The sequence below is a fragment of the Chrysemys picta genome, chromosome 2 (genome assembly GCF_011386835.1).
Source record: "Chrysemys picta bellii isolate R12L10 chromosome 2, ASM1138683v2, whole genome shotgun sequence".
Taxonomy (NCBI): Eukaryota; Metazoa; Chordata; order Testudines; family Emydidae; genus Chrysemys; species Chrysemys picta.
The window spans coordinates 217,151,137-217,171,456 of record NC_088792.1 but is presented as its reverse complement, the minus strand read 5'-3'; the positions used below and the strand labels follow the sequence as shown (position 1 = coordinate 217,171,456).

The 20,320-nt window shown below is 43.0% G+C and overlaps 1 protein-coding gene across 6 annotated transcripts in view; it reads left to right on the top strand.

The window, feature by feature from the left end:
* Window positions 1-5,125, top strand: part of NOL4 (nucleolar protein 4) — a 260,634-nt gene extending 255,509 nt beyond the window's left edge. For all 6 annotated transcript variants that reach the window (XM_005279957.5, XM_005279955.5, XM_005279959.5 and 3 more), the window contains one exon: window positions 3,189-5,125. In XM_005279957.5, coding sequence (XP_005280014.1) covers window positions 3,189-3,382 — 194 coding nt within the window. In that variant the 3' untranslated portion in view covers window positions 3,383-5,125. The remainder of the gene's footprint in view (window positions 1-3,188) is intronic.
* Window positions 5,126-20,320: the final 15,195 nt, after the last annotated feature.

Below are 20,320 nucleotides of genomic sequence, written 5' to 3'. Positions count from 1 at the left end.
TCCTCGCTGTTCTGCGGCATGGGTGGGAGAGAAGAGAACGCTGCATCCCACAAAAGGGTAGCAGCAGGCACTTTTCTTGTGTCTCCTGGAGCTCCCATGGGCCAATGTGGCTCTGTATTGGCCTCAGCGCTAGGCTGTGCTGAAAGGTACAATTGATCCTTTTGGAAAGTTAGAAAAAGGGTGGTTCAGCTCCTTCTGAGTACAAGGAGAGTGAAAGAAAAATACTTTCCCCTTTATAAAAGAAATCCTTGCAACTTATTTTCAAAATGGCTGGGGACAGAAAGCTGTAATCTGGCACAGAAATAACTCCTTCATTGTCCTGATAGAAATCTGTAGGAATTCGTCTGATCTGGGAGGATCACACTTTGCCCCAGCTTTCCCCTCAGTTCACACACAGTGCATCTGCTCAGGCTGTCTGGCTTGCCTGACACTCCAATCTCATCTTCTCCCATGTTGAATTCCTCCACTAGCTCCCCCGTGTTTTGTTTCATCAAGTTCAAGCTTCTTTTCCTGACCTCTATGGGCCCCTCACAAATCTGCCCGTCCTTATTTGTCCTTCTCATCTATCACATTGCCTTAAACCTGCTGTTGTCTACCGCCAATGACAGCCTTGTTTGCTCATATCGGTGTCTCACACACGTGGCTCTGTGCCCTCTTCCACACTGCCCCTTACACAAAGACAATGCTCCCTGCACTGATCTGTAAGGCTACTACTCTCTCCTGCAACACTGCCACCTCTGCCATGACACGCCGAGGACAGATGGGACTGGCTGGCCCTTAACTGAGCTATAGTCATCCAAAAAGACCCAACATATATTTGATTGTATCTTTCTCTTCCTATGCTTCATATGTCGCTTTCCTTCTTAGATTGTAAACTTTTCAGGGTAGAGCCAAGTCTTGGTACGTGATTGTACAGAACATAGCACAATGGAACTTCATCCTGATTGGGTGCCGAAAGTTTTCCATGACTTGAAAACATTATGTGCCTAGTGCTTATAGCTTTCAGTGGCACAGGGCTCAGCCCTGCCTTTTAAGAAGAGATGATTCAAACATCAAGGATGGGGTGATTCACTTCACTTAAGATGGGAACATTTAAAATAAAGGCAAAAGAAAAGAGGGGAGGGTATCTGGTTTCTTTGGGGCATTAAAACTCTTATAGATTTCATCTTTATTTTTCAAACTGTTTCCAGGATGTAACCTGGGTCACCAATTTCTGCTCAATCTCCTCTCTACATGGGGGATTCAAAGCCTGCAGCTCATCCAGCTGCTTCCCTTAGCATCTCTTCTTCTCTTACCAGGTGGGGTAACTGTCCCACATGTGTCCAAGATCATCAAAAGGGCCTCAGGAAGAGCTGTAGTCCCAGGTGACCGAGATGCCACAAATGAACAGTTGGGTATAGATGTGAGTATAGAGTGAGCTCCCACATCTTCAGTGATCCTCTGTACCAGCATTCAGTTTATGTTATTAATTTGTTAGACTCAGGTGAATTCTGACTGAGTTTTGATGATCCATTGCATGTGCAGTGTGTGGATATTGGTTGCAGTTGGCATAGAATTTTCCTTCCAGATTCCGTTAGGATTTTAGAAAAAATACACTCTGTGGAGTTAAAAATCTCCCTGTGGGGGTTAATTGGCACATTTAAAGATACTGGGCTAGATCCTCAGCTTCTGTTGGTTTGATGGAACCACACCAATTTATGTCAATTGTGCATCAGGCCTACTTCTAGCTTTCCTTTGAGAGATGTCTCACTGCTTGTGCTGAAATACTGCAAGAAAAAGCCCATTAAAGTAAGGAGAACATTACAACATTTTGTACTTACTGATGAAATAAATTTAATATTCTATTCAACTATTTAAAAATCTGGATTGCTGAGAAGCAAAACCATTCATTTTCATTTCAGAAAAAGATTTGTTCTGCTACAGAAACTTTCCTCTGCCATATATTTTCTGTGTGTTTTTGGCTGTGACATGAATGAGAGTCCAGGGAAGAACATAAAAATTAAAGTAGGTTCATCTGGAGCATGATGCCCTCAATATTTCAATGGCCAACTTTTCAGTACTGGCACAATAAATTTAGAAGTCTTTAATGGCTTCTTACAACCATTCAGCTAAGCTGACATTATGATTTGTATACTCTTGTTCAGTATGCTGTGTTGAGATTTTACTTCCTTAGAGTTCTCCTTTTGAGCTTCATCGTGATATAGTCATTGCCCTATCATGTATGATGACCATTAGGTAGATTCACTAGCCTACTTCTCTCATTCATCCCAGGTGTATCGGGGTAACTATTAAAACAAAGCAGTCATACCAATGTAAAACTGGTGAATGTGAATGGAGGCTAGGCTGTCTTTATAGTTCACCTGTTCACGCTACCAATTCCAGATCTCGAAGTAAGAATGTTTAACAGTGCAGGTTCTGTGTGACCAGTCTTTTTTTGTGTGCCTGACTCTGCCTGCACTTCCCTGAAGTCAATGGGAAGTTTTCCATTGACTTCAGTGACCACAAAAATATGGCATTATCTACAGGTAGCTTTATCTCAGGGTTGCCAAAAAGGAAATAGAATTAAGGAACATTAAGGGCCATTTCTTCAACTGACGTAAATCGGTATAGCTCTTAGCCCTTCTGCTAACATCTGTTTATCTACCGCTCCCATCTCCAGGGCCTTACAAATCTATTATTGTTTTAATCAAGCTTCTCTCTCTCTCCCTTCCTTCCATTCCTCCACTGAGTAGGGAGTTGTTCCTCCCCTCCCCCTGACCCCTTAAACTGTGATTCTGTTGGCGTTACTGCAGAATGGCTGGAAATAAGTTGGTTTTGCATTTTGTTCTGGAGCTTGGTGTTTATCCCAATCTCTTCAGGAAGCAAGTCCCATATGTGGTCCAGTTGCTGAGAAAGCTCTGCCCCCTGCACATACAAGATTTACTCTTGAGATTGACATTTCCACCACCAGTGATCCCATACCCTGGGCCATGTTAGCAGAAGCCCAGGAGTGAATGAACCCTGTTACATATCAAAAGGAACTGCAACATGCCCTCAATATGAATAGCTGCTACTTTTCACCTTTTACTGATAAACCGCTGCGAGCAGTTTGTCGTTGCTCTTGAATTGTGTCTACAAATCTATCGTAGTGAAACTTTTTTCTGGCAGGAAAACCTAATGCTTCCATTTTTTCCATTTGTTATTTCCAGGTCCAACAGATCTCAGTATGAAGAGGCAGTTAGCAACCAGCTCCGGATCCTCCAGTAGTACAAGCTCTAGACCCCAGCTGAGTCCAACTGAAATAAATGCAGTGCGGCAGCTTGTTGCAGGGTATCGAGAATCAGCAGCATTTTTATTGCGTTCTGCAGATGAACTGGAAAACCTTATTTTGCAGCAGAACTGAGTCACATGACCTTCATGCTGGCCTAGTCTTATCTCGGAGTTTCCACTAATGACATTTTGAGTTCCCAGAGCAGACGCTTCAATTACTGCAGTCTTTTTAGGAGAGTTAATTACCATAATGCCACACTGTTCTTGATCCATAAAGTGATGTGTTCAAGTGAACTTTGACCTCCGATAGTTCTGAGGTACTTTAATGTGTTCAGCCTATTGCTTTTTGTTTTAGTGTGTCAGCATAAATATCAAAAAAGTGGCTAGAGATTGTTAACTCGTTCTAACAAGTGGAGGAAAGAGACGATGCTGTGGTGGTAAAAATTGGTTCAAGATCCAAGTGCAATATTAGTGGAATGTGCTACTGACTCATTGGACTTAAGCTGCAGTATATGGCAAAATGTTGCCAAAAGTCCTGTTGCCACAGGACACAATTGCAATGGAAAGGATCTTGTATTTTCAAAAATGTAATTTTTATAAAAACAAAACAGAAAAAAACTTTTGTTTTCATTCAAAATTTTTCATTTTTACTTTGGTAAACTTTTTCACTGGTCCTAAAAATGTTTTGAGGAGATATTGTAAGTCCCCCTCTTCCTCTCCGGAACCCCTTGTCCCTGCCCTTCTCCCCAACTTCATATTCTTTCTACAACAAGTAACTCTCGATGCTGGATAACCCTTCCCTTGTGTACTGTAAATTGTCATCTCTGGAATCACTTTGAAAGGAAGCATGCATTTCCTTACATTCATGCCATTCTCACCTCCATCCTGTAATATATTGCAGCTTTATTAGCAGTTAATAGAGATGAGGGGTTTTTTAAGACATATCATTTTAAAAAAATTGGTTTCTTACAGCTAGCTCATTTAACTCCGTGATCGCTGCTGCTGTCTTGTACAAGTCCCTTTAGTAGCGATTGGATGTAGATGATTGAATGTTAAGAGGTTGCAAGTGACAATCTGAAAATTTGCACTCTTGTGTTTATTTATTTATTTATTTATTCCTTTCAACAAAATAAGTACAGAAAAAAAGGCCATTGACATTTCTGGTGTGACTTGTGTAATGCCCACACCTAGCTGAAAACTGTACAAAAATGATAAATGGATGCAGCTGCAACTTTAATTAAACTCTTCTCTCCTCTCCCCAACTTTTCCCATCCCCTATTTCTTATTTTATAAGGTTGAATACACGTTAATGGTGTTTTTTTGTGCACTAAGGCAAGTTTATTTTTGAATATATAGAGACAAGTACTTTCGTTCATGCTTACTGTACTATTTGTTCTGTTTAGCTTTTGTTGACTAACAAGTTCCTTGTGCATTCCTGAATTTGCCTTATTTCATGTACAAAATTTTCTGTAATTCAGTTTTTGACAATGAGTTGAAGGCATCAGTGATATTTTATAGCTACTTGTTACATATAGTTTTCCAAGTAATGACTGTGATTGTGACCCAGTAATGTGCACTTTTTCTTGTAATGTGGGACATTGATATGCTTTTATCCCCTCTAGTGTTTCTAGAATTACTATTGCTTACAGTTATGTAAAGAAAACGAAAAAGACAAAAAAGAACTTTTGTGATACTGTTGGTGAATATTAATGTGAAAAAGGCTATGAAATATGAGTATTTTGAAGGTACATAGATACACAAACATCTATCTAAGTTGTGAACTACTGTTCACAAGTTTAAATGAAAATTCAAAAACTGAGGGCTGGAATTATTTCCTCTGTTTTGTTTGGGTAAATAAACAGATTTCTGTGTTTAACGATTGTGAAACATTATAACGTTTAAACAAACATAGTGTGTAATCAGTTATCAGCATTGTCTTCTTTAAACAGGAAAAGGGGACTTCCATGCCAGTTGTTGGAGTCGCCACAGCTCAGTTCTCAAAAATATTGAGTAAATCCATTTGGATAATTCTAGCTAGAGCTTTGTTCTAATGAAGAATCTCTTCAATAAGAGCACGGAGAGGCGGTGCATAAATCATGAGGTCCAAGTCACTAATGCTTCACAATTTAAACCTGGCTTGAGGCAACACTATCTAACTGGTAAAATTTGTTCTTAAAAAAAAAATCTATCAAGTGTCCTTTAAAGGCACTTGCCATTGACTGTGTGAATACTGTAGCAAGTTCTTGTTAATTGCTGCCCATCATTTAATAGATGTATTTTCTCCTACTGTAATTAACACAGTGTTCTCGCCTTTTTCTTCAAAAATGTTCTGTGGCTTTGCTTTCCAGTGTAGAGAGTGTGTTGTTCCTCTCCTCTGGTATCCGTCAGGAATTGAAGGGCCAATCAGGAGCAAGAGATTTGATGTTAGTCCCTTATGTTTTCAGCCAATATCTCCAGACTCCTCTGCATCTTCCTGCCTCGAAGTGAGGGAGGTAGCAAGTGACTCTTCCTGAGGTAACGTCTTTAGTCCTCAACCATAAGAGCCTTGGAAGAGAGCACAGCTAATGCAGGCTTTTCACCCTCCATATAGAAGGAGGTTGTAATGGTGCCAGGACTGCAGTTTCCCTAGTCTTCTCTTGCAGGGCTGGTGTGCTTCAAATGTTCAGCTAAGCAGCAACTGAGCAGTTTGTCCACCCAGCTGTTTGCCAGTTGGAATGAACCAAAACTGCGGGGCTCAGCATGCTAAAGCCAGAGCTCGACTGGATGTCAGGGACAGCTGAGAGAAAGAAGAGGTAAGGGATTTACTTTATAACCTCCTTCCCCCGTCATTCTTTTTTTTATTTGATTTGATATTATTTTTTGAGAGAGAAGCACTATTGGCACTATTTTGTGTCTCAGTGGAGCCTTCAAGGCCTTCCTGCTCTCTCCCCTTTGAAGAGCATAGGTCTCTCTCCCATCCCATCCCTCATAGACACTCAACAAGCATGCCCCTCCACCACAGATCCCCTTCTCAGGAATCTCCAGGGATCTTTTTCAGACTCATTACATGCTGGAATCAAATCCTTCAATTACTTAGAACTCAAGTCCCTATCCCTCTTTAAAACCCTCCAGACTTACGCCCACTTCTTTTGAGGGACAACTTGTCTCCCATATGACCTAAATTCTGAGTTGTTCCCCCGAAATTTCACTACAATCATATCCGTGATAGTGGTGGCCTTCAGGAAGGAGGGTAGTTTTATAATTCCTTACCTGGAAACTAACTCATCTGGGCTAAGTCCCAGCAGGATTCACTCTGGGTGGTCTCTCATTCTCCTACAGTAGTTTTAGCCCTTAGAGGTGAACCTAGAGAAAAGCTCACCCATTCTTTTACAAAAACATATGCATCTTGGAACAGTCAGACTCACCTACAGGTGTAGCCTTCCTCTTTCACAAAAGAATCCTGAAACCACCATCTGGGAGTTCTAATCAAGTCATAATTCACCATCCATTTCTGCATGTGAATAATGGATATACAAATTTCTTGCTAGAATCTGGTTCCCTGGGCTCAGTACCACTCTCAGATGCATCTTGTCCCTGAAAGCTTTGCACTTCCTGAGGAAACAGAACTTCCAGCCTACTTATCTTCCAGTTAAGTAGATCTCTCTTAAATAATAATAATTAATGGAGATATCCCAACTCCTAGAACTGGAAGGGATCTTGAAAGATCATAGAGTCCAGCCCACTGCCTTCACTAGCAGGACCAAGTACTGATTTTGCCCCAGATCCCCAAGTGACCCCATCAAGGCTTGAACTCACAACCCTGGGTTTAGCAGGCCAATGCTCAAACCACTGAGCTATCCGTCCCCGCCTCTTCACCTGGTTATTGGTCACTTCACAGGAAACTCATTCAGAATGCTGTTTCCTCGTTTCCTTGGATCTTTTTGAATCCCAGTCTCACCACCCTATATCCAGTTATTGCAGTAGGTATCCCGACCTGAAATCCTGTACTCAGCATGTCTTCCCTGTCCTCAGGACAAAGGAGTTTGTCAAACACATTTGCCCTCTTCCCACAGATCTGCAAGGTTGTAAAAGCACAGAGCAATGGGTGCCAGATTATCTGAATTACTGCAGAGTGCTGAGAAGCATCAAGTTTATTGACCTTCTGCAGCTCTGAGAGACGATCCAACTGCTCTCTAACAGACCCAATCCCTTTCATCAAAACCCCATCCACCACCCATCTGTCTGTCTCTCTCTCTCAGCATCCTCCCCAAATGCCAGGAGTCCACCATGTTCTTACACACTTGTTTCAAGTAAATAAATAACCAGCTTTTTTTCAAGTCAATAAAAACATGGGCTGTCTGCTCTGCCTGGTATGAGTCGCACCAAACCTAGGCTAAGAAGGCCTCCTTACCAGATATCCTGGAAATTCCCCTGGGTGGCTTCTGCAGATCCAAGTTTTGGCTCTGACTGTTTCATGGGCTTTATTTGTGGGCACCTGATAAGCCACAGAAAATCAATTGGCAGGTAAGAAAATGTGTCTATTGTGTTTAGACTCTTTGTCAGAGGTTCAAAGACAGAAACCATCACTGCCTGCCCACCATTTCTGGAGAACTTTCTGAATGAGAATTAGTAAACTAGGATCTACCTGTTCACGCGTGGAAAAAAGGAAAAATACCTTCCAGCCCACAAAATAGAAAAAAGATTCTGGTTGAGCTCTCCTCAGGGTGTTCCCACAATCCTAAACACCACCCCAATCCCAGAGGAGCCATATGGTTTTGCTATAAGGACCAGTGAAAATGTTGATGACTTTTTAAACAAAACATTGTTATTAGGCTTCAGTGTCAGGACTCAATTGAAAAGAAGGAGGAATTGACTCCTCTGAGTTAGTGGTACTGTTTTAGGCTGTCAGCAGCTCCGGTAAGATTTCACTGCAAACTTCTTTGGAAGGTTAGCCTGGCAATCACAAGGGAAAGAAACTTTTTCTTAAATGAAAGCTGGCATCCTACAGAAGCTGTTGGGCCAAGCAGAGAATTCCAACCCCTGAGTCCAGAAGAACCAAGTTAATAAAACATAAAACTATACCACTAATAAAAAGTGGGTGGTGGCACAGTTCAACCATATGGTGGTGGTGGTTTATTATTTATATTGAACTAGACCTGAAAGATCCCATTGTGCTAGGTTCTGTGCTAACACATAGTAAGAGACAACCCTGCCCCAGAGAGTTTACAATATAGAAGGAGAAAACAAAGACACAGAGGGGTGGCTGAACCCAGAAGAGAAGCCAGGTCTTTCGACTCTTAATCCAGTATCCTATCCACTCATCCACACTGCCCTGTGCAAGGTCCGGTATGTAAAGTCCTGGAGTCCAATTCTCTGTTCTAACTGAGCTTCCTTGGTAGCGGGAACAAATGTTGGGAGAGGAGAATGAAGAGGTGGTTTTGAGCTCTCTGCTGACCAAGAAATCTCTTGAGTGCTCTTTTCCCCACTGGAGCAGCCAACGAGACTGGGAGGAATGAAGAACTGGTCTCCTAGTCTATGAGTAACGGCTTTAAAGTGTAATACATACTTTAGTTAATTTCCTTCAGCGAGATCTTTATGTCAGCGTTTTTCATCCCTATTCCCAGTAATAAATGTCTGGAAACAAACTTGAAAAGGCTCCTAATAATTGTGAATGTATGTAATTCATCTTGTAATTACATCTTTGCTTTGGAACCCTGTTTATCTATCTTAGTAAAATGATGCTGTAAAGAAAATTGAGGGAAGGTTACAATATATCAACTGCGTGTAGGTGCGTCACTTGAATCTTTTTCTGAGACTCCGTGCAACCACATAAGCAGCAGGGATATGGATTACAGTGGTTAATTAAAAGGACGCTGTCAAAGTGATTTCAAGGTTTTAAAAATCATTTTTGATTGAAGTTGTTTACAACATCCCCATGGAAGCTTAAAACTGATTATTTTTTCCTCCATCCCACATGCCTGCTGGTTTATTATTGTAGGGTTGCTTGTGAAATCTTAGTTGCTGGCATTTCTTTATAATTAGAAGCAAGAGCACTGAAGCACTTGTTTTAGGGGAAAACATATTGGAAACATAGAGGGGGGGGAAAAGAGAAGGAGAGACTTTTGATCCATCAACTTTATTTGCTTACTTTTCATTACAAAATCTGAGAAGTGTAGAACTACGATCCTGACCTACTTATTTCCTCTCATCTTCCATAAAAGGGAGGGTAGGATTTGAAGTACGGAAGAGCAGCTTCCAGCTGAGAGAAGCCCCCGCTGGCTTAGCCAGCAGGCAGCTTTACTTTAGTTCATTCGCTGGCTCTGCTACCTGCAAAGTGCAAACTACAAGATTCTGAGTTCATGGCTCAGTTGCAATACTGTCCGGGTCACTCACTCAGTAAGTACAATCAGGCTAGGGGTTTGGCTTGTGTTTTTGTTTTTTTTTAATTAAGGGTTTCTTATTAATTTTTACTTTTTGATAAAACATCATGATACAAAAAGCAAACACAAATAAAAATGATAAACTCACAGTAAGCATATAGAATGTACAGCATAGCCATGACATATATACGCAAAACACATTTTTACAACGTTAATATTAAACCATAAAATCAAATAAATCAAAACTTTGCAATTAATGGGAGGAAATCAGAGGCAAGGCATTGGAGGGGAAGTGTGAAAACCAGGCTGGAAGGGGGAAGGAGGAAAAGGAAGGAGGTCTGGAATGGCCACTGGGCTCCAGGGTGTTCCTTAGTCAAATGTTTCTAAAACTGGAGCCCAGATTTCTTCTAACTCATGTAGTCGCTCTCTGTAGCAGAGGGTTGCCCTTCTTTGCTCACTAGGTCAGAGAGGTCTGAAAACCATTGTTTTATTCTGTGCATTGATTTACTTCTGTAAAATCACTCACTTCGTGATCCTGGCTGCTCTCAGAAACTGCAAATGCCCAAATTCATGGGTAAATAACCTAATACATAATTCTTGAGTGATGTTTGCTTGCTAAATCCCCAAATCATTTTAATTCTATTGTCAACTTCTTTCCACAGATGTTTAACTAGAGGACATTCCCACAACAGCTGGAGAAGGGAGCCCTTATCTGTCCTGCAGCTGCAGCATGTATACAAAGGAACAGCTTCAATCTTATGTAGTCTCTGTGGTGTCCAATATATTCTAAAGAATGTTTTTGTTTAATTAAATATAATCATAAATCCAGAGACGCACAGCATTGTATAATGCATTTGACCATTGTGGAGCCTTTAAAGGATGTGCCAGCTCTTTATCCCAGATTTTAGTAATAAAGTCAAGATTCAATCTTTTTCCATCAAAAAAGCATGCATGGACTTGAGGGACATGTCTATTATACTCAGTTCTCAGGGGTATTGGGCAGCCTCAGGGCATCTGGGCCAAAGAGCTAGCTCAATAAATGTTTTAGCTGTATATATTGCCATATCGCTGTGGCTGGGAGGTTACACTGATATTGCAGGACATGGACAGGAACTATGTCCACATTATCAACCAAATGAGACAGGATGTAATGCCTCTCTCTGTCCATTCTCTTCGTATGATTGGTTGTCAATCTGTAAATCAGAATGACTCCAAATAGTGGCTTTTGTATGGAATCTATTGGTCAAAAAGGGACAATACTCTCCAGGTGGCCTCTACAGAGGGCACCCTGTTTTTCTCTGTAGAATGAGGATCCCAAGAACCCTGGCAGGCAGATTGGCTTAAGGGGATGTGGTGGTTGTGTTGGAACCAATGGAGGCCCAGGACATGATAGAGTTGCTTCAGACTCCTGGATCTCCTACCTCTATCCAAGGGGAGTTGAGGCATCCACCAAGATAGTATGGGGCATTGTTCTAGGCCCCATATGGAGGTCTTGATAATCTTACTAAATCCTTTAAAATAGGATGGTGAGATGATGATGGGTAGTCTACTCAAAATGTACAAAAATCTAGATAAGACATTCATCTTAACTGTGTTAATTTTCCCACAGAGGCTCAGAGAAAGCTCTTGCCAGGAACTGGAGTCTTCGGCTAGTTGTAGAAAGGTTGGTGCTCACTTCATTATTACAAGTGTTTCAAGATTCCTTGGTATTTTTATCTCCAAGTATTTAATTGTCTCTGACTACCTATGTTGTATGCAGTGTCGTTGTAGCCATGTTGGATATTCGAGAGACAAGGTGGGTGAGCTCTTCAGGTCTGGGAAACCTTCACAGAGGTTACACAGAGCTCTTCTTCAGGTTGGTGTAAGTTCAAAAGCTTGTCTCTCACCAACAGACATTGGTCCAATAAAAGATATTACCTCACCCTGAAAGTGAGCCAAAATCTTGGATTAATGCTAGGTCAAGGATTGTGGTTTGGGGATATGTTATAAACAAAAGGACATCATTGGTGTTAACATCAAATGGTACTACAATGGGCCAGTCCTGATATCTCAAATATTTGAGTGAGAGCCTACGGCAATTTCCATGGGTTCTCAGCCTGGATCAAACAGGAGCGGGGACAATGAACAATCCTGTCTAGGGCTTCTGAGGAAGTTAAATGAGACTGAAATTATGCCAATGGTTAAGATATGAGATGTGGAGACCTTTTATAGAAGTTGAACCCATGCTCAAAAACAGGCCTAAAACCAAATCTCTGTATTCTTCATCATAAGAACAACCATACTAGGTTAGACCAAAGGTCCATTTAGCCCAATAGGGGCCAATGCCAGGTGCCTCAGAGGGAATGAACAGAACAAGTAATCATCAAGTGATCCATCTCCTGTGGTCCACTTCCAGCTTCTGGAAGTCAGAGGCTAGGGATACCCACAGCAATGGGGTTGCATCCCTGACCATCTTGGGTAATAGCCATTGATGGGACGTATCCTCCAGGAACTTACTGAATTCTCTTTTTAACCCCATTATAGTTTTGACCTTCACAACGTCCCCTGGCAATGAGTTCCACAGGTTTCCTGTGCATTGTGTGAAGAAGTACTTCAGTTTGTTTTAAACATGCTGCCGCCTATTAATTTTATTGGGTGACCCGTGGTCCTTGTCTTATGCGAAGGAGTAAACAACACTTCCTTATTCACTTTCTCCACGCCAGTCATGATTTTATAGTCATGATCATATCCCCTCTTAGTCCTCTTTTTTCCAAGCTGAAAAGTCCAAATCTTTTTAAAATCTCGCCTCATATAGAAGCTGTTCCAGACCCTTAATCATTTTTGTTGCCCTTCTCTGTACCTTTTCCAATTCTATATCTTTTTTGAGTTGGAGTGACCAGAACTGAACACAGCATTCAAGGCGTGGGAGTACCATGGATTTAGATAGTAGCATTGTGATATTTTCTGTCTTATTATCAAACTCTTTTCTAATGGGTCCTGACATCGCTAGCTTGTTTGACAGCCACTGGACATTGAGCGTCCGAATCTAGAAGTAACTGGGGGTTGGGCTTATTACGCTACACCGCTCTGGTATCTACTAACTGTCTTATGTTATCCTGCCTTCCTAAATTCCATCTTTCTCCAGCCTCGCTGCCAAAAGTTTGGCCAATATTTTCCACATCACTATTAATTAGGAAAATTGCTCTATAGTTCAAGCACATGAGATCCTGACTGGTTTGGGAATCACTGAAATCAAGCCTCTCTCAGGGTGGAGGGGAAAGTACCCTCCTCCAGGGACTCACTGAACAGGGCAAGCAGCTTGCCTGCAAGGGGGTCAGAAAAATGTTTATCAAAATCAAAGAAGCTGGCTGAGCTAGCAGCCTTACCCGATGTCCTGGATTTCAGGGTGCCGGGAAGCTCTGTTGCTGTTAACAGAGCATCCAAGCTCTCTCACTGTACCACAGAGAGGCATTTCTGTTTTAGCAAGGAAAGTTTCCAGGGCCTCGTGTGAAAGGGCAGAATCAGAATTGTACAGACTTCTGTAAAAAATAAATAATTGTTTTCTTTATATCTCTGGGGCTGATGCACAATTTATTGTGCTTTTCTCAGATTGCAGTATTGGTTCCCCTGGCAGTCATGCCTAGCTGATAAATACGTACTGTATTTTGCTTCTTGGGGGTTGGCTGGGGTGTAAAGATAAAAGCCTTACTACTGCTAACAAGTAATGCCGATTCTCCTTTAGTTCAGGAGGTAAAAACATCTGTTTTTGGAGGCAAAGATCCAGGATAACCATGTTGATTGGAGTTGTGTGTTCACTTGGAGAATCTAGTCAAAGGGTAGTAGACAGAGGAATAATGAAGGGTAAAACGTACTCAGAGTTGACGTGAGCATCACTTGTGACAATTAAATATGCACACAATGCCAGCTTCTTGTCACAGGTGTGGCACCAATCTCCAATTAAAAAGCTTAACTTGAAATCAAGGAGGCTTTAGAGTTAAGTAAAATATTCTAAATTCTATAGCACTATTGGAACTAAAAGATAAGGGCCTGGTTTGCAGAGGTAATCAGAGCTGTGTGTTCCTTGCACCTTCGAAAATAAGGCCCTCAGAACATGAGCAATCCAGGGCTAAGGAGAGGATAACCCTTCCCTGTTTTCAGACGGGAACAAGAAATAGAAACTAAGAATATTGTTTAAGCAAAAAGTTCCAAACCTTGGCTCCTGTGTCATCACCTCCTCTTCCCCACCAGTAAAGAAAGACAAGGTTGAATTCATGCTGTCTACACAATGCCACAGTAACTGAACTTTGTGCTGAGAACTCTACAGGGGGTGGGAGGATAGACACATCCTGCCAGTGTGCTAAAACTAGCTGTGTGGCCATTGTGGCACTGATGGAGGCTCAGGGTAGCCACCCAAGCTTGAACCCCTCCTACCTCCTGGTTCCAGGGTCAAGTGCCTAGCCCAGACCTGAGCTGGTGCCACAAAAGCCATGCTATTTTTAGCATGCTAACGTAAGCCCCTCTAGCACACGTCCATCTACTGGTCTGGGAGACTCACTCCCAGCTGCAGCATAAACATCCCCCGTGGGCTTCCAAATGCTCCTTATAATAAACATCCTACGTATCTGCTGTGTCTTATTAACCCCATGATGTTTTGTTTTCACTCTGTTGCTTGACCTTTTGAGCTCCTGGGTGTGTTTATTTTTTATTTTTATATGAATAGTATTTATTTTTAGCATCTCACTTTCAGCACTCAGCAAATAAGAATCTTTTAGGATTATTTAACAAAGGGAATTTTTTTTAAATTGTTCCGCTTCCATCAATCCTGGGGCTTGGTCTTATTTAATAAGACTTGTTTTTTTTTTTTTTTGCCATATTAACCCTTTGATTCCAGAGATTCTGCCGTAAGTGCAACTGCATTCTGCATTGGGGTGTCCCAGGAACAGCTCCAAAATGCCTGTTGTGAATGGATTGATAATGCTGGGAGTGGATTTAAACTGTACGCCGGTCTTAAAGCAAGAGCTATCCAGAGAACATGAAGCAAGATAGAGGCTGGAATATTTAGTCATCTTAATGAGATGTTTTGCTCCAATTTTCTTCTCTCCCTGAAGAGTAACATAATTGCATGTACGTTTCCCTTCCCAACAGTAATATTTGAGGGCTAGGAATGACACAGAAATTGCACTGTACAGGAGCATAGCTACAAGAATGCAAATGGTGCAGTCGCACCAGGACCCACAAGTGGACCCAACCAGCAGAGCCCACTCTACCTTAGGCACCATTAGATTTACACCACAGACTACCAAGGCAGACAGGGCTCCAAGGAGCAGGAAGCGGCCCAAAGCCAGGCTGCCAAGGAAGCACTCCCACCCCTTCCCATACTGCTTCCTGCCCCCGGGGTGGGGTAGACCACGGCCGTGACTCCTCAGGCAATGAGTGCTGGGGCTGTTCCAGTATTTAATTTATGCCAGGGCTGAGTCCTGGTCCTCTAGGCTTGGCAGTTCATAGACCTAGCACCTCTGGGCTTGCCACATCAGTTATGAAAGTTTAAAAAAAAAATTGGTCGAGCCCTGACCCCTCTTTCAATACAAATGAAGCACTGGGCTACTCCAGACAGCATTAGGGTTGCCAACTTTCTAATTGCAGAAAACCAAACACTCTTGCCCGGCTCCCTGCCCCACCCCTTCTCCTAGGCCCTGCCCCTTGCTCACCTCATCCCCCCTCCCTCTGTCGCTCGCTCTCCCCCACCCTCACTCACTTGCTCATTTTCACTGGGCTGGGATGTGAGAGGGGGTGAGGGCTCTGGGGTGGGGCTGAGGATGAGGGGTTTGGGATGCAGGAGGCAGCTCCGGGCTCAGATAGTGGGTTGGGGTGTGGGAGAAGTACAGGCTCTGGGCTGGGGGTGTGGGCTCCAGGGTGGGGCTAAAAATGAGGAGTTCAGGGTGCAGGAGGGGGCTCTGGGCTGGGGCTGAGCGGTTCAGAGTGTGGGAGGGGGCTTAGGGCTGGGGCAAGGGATTGGGGTGCAGGCTGTGGGCGGCGCTGACCTCAGGCAGCTCCTGGGAAGCAGCACCTAGGGGGAAGAGCAGTCAGAGGGCTCCACATGCTGCCCCTGCCTGAAGGTGCCACCCCAGCAGCTCCCTTTGGCTGTGGTTTCCGGCTAATGGGAGCTGCAGAGCCGGCGCTTCGGATGGTGCCAGCGCACGCCCCTCCCCCTAGGAGCCAGAGGGACATGCCAGCTGCTTCCCGGGAGCTGCGCGGAGCCAGGCACAGAGCCTGCCTGCCCCGCTGGTGGTGCAGCCAACTGGACTTTTAGCAGCCCAGTCAACTGTGCTGGCAACCCGAGGAAGCACCCAGCCACCAACAGCACTCTGGAGTAGCACTGCGGCAGCTGCCACTTTATTAGCAGAGAGTTCATCCAGAAATGTGCGTAAGGGGGGCTGGGGATGTGGGGGGTGCTCAGGGCTTGGCAGAGGGTGTGAGCTGAGATGAGCAGGGGGTGTGAAGTGCATGGGGCCAGTGGGGTTGAGCTGACCAGCTCCAGGGGGAGTCCCGGCCCCAGGGACTGAAGGATGAGGATGCTGAGGGAAGATGTAGGGGATGGATGGGCAGCGGGTGCTCAGCCCTGGGATGTGGAGGAGGCTGGGGGAGGGTTGCCAGTGAATCCTGTCCCATGTGGGATAGGATCAAGCCCCATTCGAACAGTTCGTGTATCTTACAGGTACTGAGAAGGTGTTCCAGATGTTGGTGAGGGCTGGCTCTTTATCTAGGTCAGGTAAGGTTTCTATCATATGGAAACAGACATACCATGAATTCCTGACTTAGATACTAATGGAAAATGGACAAGGCATCATGATTTTCAAAAAGTGCCAAGGACATGGTTGTTTTAATAAGGGGCTTTTTGGTCGAGTTGTTTTGATTGCACGACCGTATGGATCATTGTGTTTGGTTTCTGTGACACAGAAACCACAATTTCAAGAATGGTATATTTGTGACACTTGTTTGCATTTGGTGCACGGCCATGTAATAGGTAAATGCAAAGCAAATGCTGCTTGTGCTCAAATAGCAATTTTTTCCATGAGCAAAATTATGGATTCAGATATAAAAATGTGGGGCTTGGTACCCCATTGCACTACTCCCCTTTTACAATGGTGTAACTCCATTACTTTAGTTTCAGTTTATCAACTTCAAACTGGAGCAACACAATGGTGACTCAAGCCCTTGGGCTTTTTGACTAAATTAATGTGTGCTTTGGATGTGCCTTGCAACTTAGTTCAAAGTTTGGCATATAAAAGCTGAGTGACCTGGGTTGTATGTTGATACAATAGGTGAATGCATTACTAATTTGTGAAGTCTCATAATTGCATTTGCAAAGACTTTAAATTAGATAAAACGTACTGATAAAATGTTAATAGGTTTTGAATATGGGCGCCGTCTCATACGGTAATGTCACACACCAGATAGACTTTGGAGACCGTCTCACAAGTGATAGACTAATCAACTAGAGATTTCTGCAGGCTTCCTGCACTCTATCACTGCCAGTGAGCATTTTGTATCAATGTGCAAATAGAACTCTTCTGTGTGTAGCTAGCCTGCAAAAATGTATGGGCATTGCCTGCATATTGTCTTTGTGTATTTATGAATAAGAGGGATATGATCTGATATCTGATGGTAAAAGTAAGCAAAAGGTCAGATGCTGGAATTAGGAAGCACCCCCCCCCCCATCCCAACCTATTCTTGCATCAGGGTCTTCTGGGGCCTTTCTATGCCCCTCACTTTGCAGCAGATGCTGCATTTCTTGGGCAAGATGCATGTTAAAGAGATAATGTTAAAATCAGTAGGGCAGCATTTTAACCTACTTTAAAAGCAACAGTAGTTTGTTCCAAGTGGTCTAACACTAATTTTAATCTGTATATATATGTATGAGTTTAAGGCCTGTACATATCTGATCCTGTATAGTGCAAACACCTCAGTTCCCAGTGATTTTAGTGAGAGCTGTAGGTGCTCAGTATATCAACTAACAGAGCCGGTACAACATTTTGGGACCTGAGGCAGGGAGCTCAAATGACACCCCCATGCCTCCTCACTTGGGCCAAAACTTTGAAAGGTCTCAATTCTGCCTTCTTCCTGTTCTACTCCTCTCATGGTATTGCTCTGCTACCTACTCCAATAAAGGGGAATAACAACTTAAAATGCCTTGTTCAAAAATGTTAAGTAACACTTAACTTTCAAACGCCTGAACAGCAAATGTCACTTTTCTTGTCTGCATAGTAAACACTGGCATTTTTATCTATTTGAATAATCAAAGTGGTGCTTTCCATGCCTTCTTGGTTGCAAAGATTTGAACTGCTTCCTGAAGGTCCACAGTCTGGGCCAGCTCATGCTCTATTAAGATGGTTGCAAAGCCGACCAGCATCTCCTGTGTCATTGTGGAGTGTAGATGTGTTTTTATTAACTTCAGCTTGGAGAAGCTGCGTTCTCCACTGGCAACTGTTACAGGAAGTGTTAGAAGTATGCGCAGAGCAACAAAAGCATTTGAAAAGAGGGTAGTCATCTTATTTGTGCACATATATTCCAGAACACCCTTTGGAGTTGATCCTGCTGAAATGTATCTTGAAAGGGCTTTCAAGTTCATCACCTAAATCAGTCCCATCAATATTGCACATCATCATGTGTCAACGCTATCTCTAGTGCCCTGCATTGCTGGTGTAGGTCGTCTTCAGGTACAGTGAGGAGTTTTGGAATATCATACAACATCCCAAATATACTGCTGTGTGCCTTGAGCTGCATGAAACCTTCACCAACTGACTGTATTGCACAATCTAGCACCTGGTTAAAGAATTCAACTTTGAATTCTTGTTTGGGGTCTCTTATGGGATTATCCCGTGCCTCGTAATCAAAATGTTGTCTTCTTCGGTGACCCTTGTATTCTTGAATGGGTGGGAAAATAGCTTCAGTGTGAAGTTCCTCTGCCAACTTCTGTGCACTCTTCAGAACGTTTTGAAATCCCTCATCTGACCGATAAGACTCTAGGTATGACTTTACTTTATCCAGTTGTTCCATTGCTCCAGATATATCAAGGTCAACACCTTGGAGTCTCTTGCTTACAACATTTATTTCAAACAGTATGTCATGCCACAACACTAAGCCCACAGAAATTTGAAGTTATGTATGTTTCTGGTGATTCCATTTCCCTCTGCCACTGTTCTCCCACGAACAGTTCCTGTCATAGCATTATCCTCCATAATGGCAACTATGGCATCATCTATCTTCCCAATTTGGTGTTTGATAGGCTTTATCGCCTCCATTTGACTTTTTCTTCGTGTGGCATTAAGTGGTTTCAGTGTCAGAGAGAATGTTCCCAGATGTTGCTTCAAAATTTGCCATTGATGAGTTGATGCAGAGAAAAAGACATAGATGCTTTGAATTACATTAAAAAATTCAGCAGCCTCACTAGAAGCTGATGCTGCATCACTGACCAACAAGTTCAGTGAATGAGAACTGTATGGGACAAAAAAAGCTTGAGGGTTTTACTCTCGGATCCGTGTTTGCACTCCTCTGTTCTTTCCTCTCATGTTGGCACCATTATCGTAGCCCTGACTTCTCATGTCAGCTATCGCAATTCCCATATCTTCCAGCTTTTTAAGAAGCACATTTGTCATACCAGCTCCTGTAGTATCATCAATGTCAATACATTCTAGAAAATGCTCTCTGACAGTCACCATTGCAGGGACATTTTCACTAGGTTCTGTTGTTGTTACAAAACGCACCATTCAAGTCATTTGTTCCATATGGCTGATGTCAGGTGTGCAGTCCAGAATAACAGAGTAATATCTTCCTGACTTCAGAGCTGCCACAATCTTCTGTTTGACTTTTGTTGCCAGTAACTCTATGATCTCATTTTGAATGGTTTTTCCAAGGTAGTGGTGTGTGTACATTTCTTGGGTGGTGACTCTTCTTAGATGTTCCTGGAGTACAGCATCAAACTCAGCCATCAGCTCCACAATTTGAAGGAAGTTTCCATTGTTTGGCACATACAGCTGATCTGAAATGCCACGCAGTGCTAGGTTTTGGGTAGCAAGCATTCTCACAATGGCAATGAGCCTTTTCAGAACATTTTGCCAGTAAAGAGACTCTGATGCAATCTTCTCTTGATGCTGGTCATCTATGGTGGCCTTTAACTATAGTCTCATCTCAAGCTCTTTCCACCTATGGAATGCTCTCTGGTGATTTGCTGCCTTCTCGTGGCATGCCATATTTCTAGCCAGATTTTTCCAGTCCTTTGTTCCTGTAGAACCCAGTGTGGCTGGAACATTAGACTAGAAGAGTTTGCAATCTAAACAGTAGGCAGCATTCTGAGTACATAAGCCATGGCCTCTCCACTTTGTCACCATTGGGGATTTCATGCCAGTAATGTGTTGGATGGAAACTTCTATTTTCATTGTCTTTGGGGAACATGAAGTTTTTCACTTGCTGGGGCCCGTGCAGTACAAGGAAGTCCCTCAGGCTACTGCTCAAGTGGGTCCACAATCCTGGATCATCTAGACTTAAGTAACTAAACTCAGCAGCAGCTGTTTCTTGCGCCTCCACCACAGTCTTCTCTGATCTACACTTTTCTTCAGGAATATGCATGGTTACATCCATTTGAGATGGAGATATGGATGCTGCAGTAGTTGCCAGGTCACCTGCACTCTGACTAACTGGAAGATCAGGCATCTTCTCACCACTCACATCCTCAC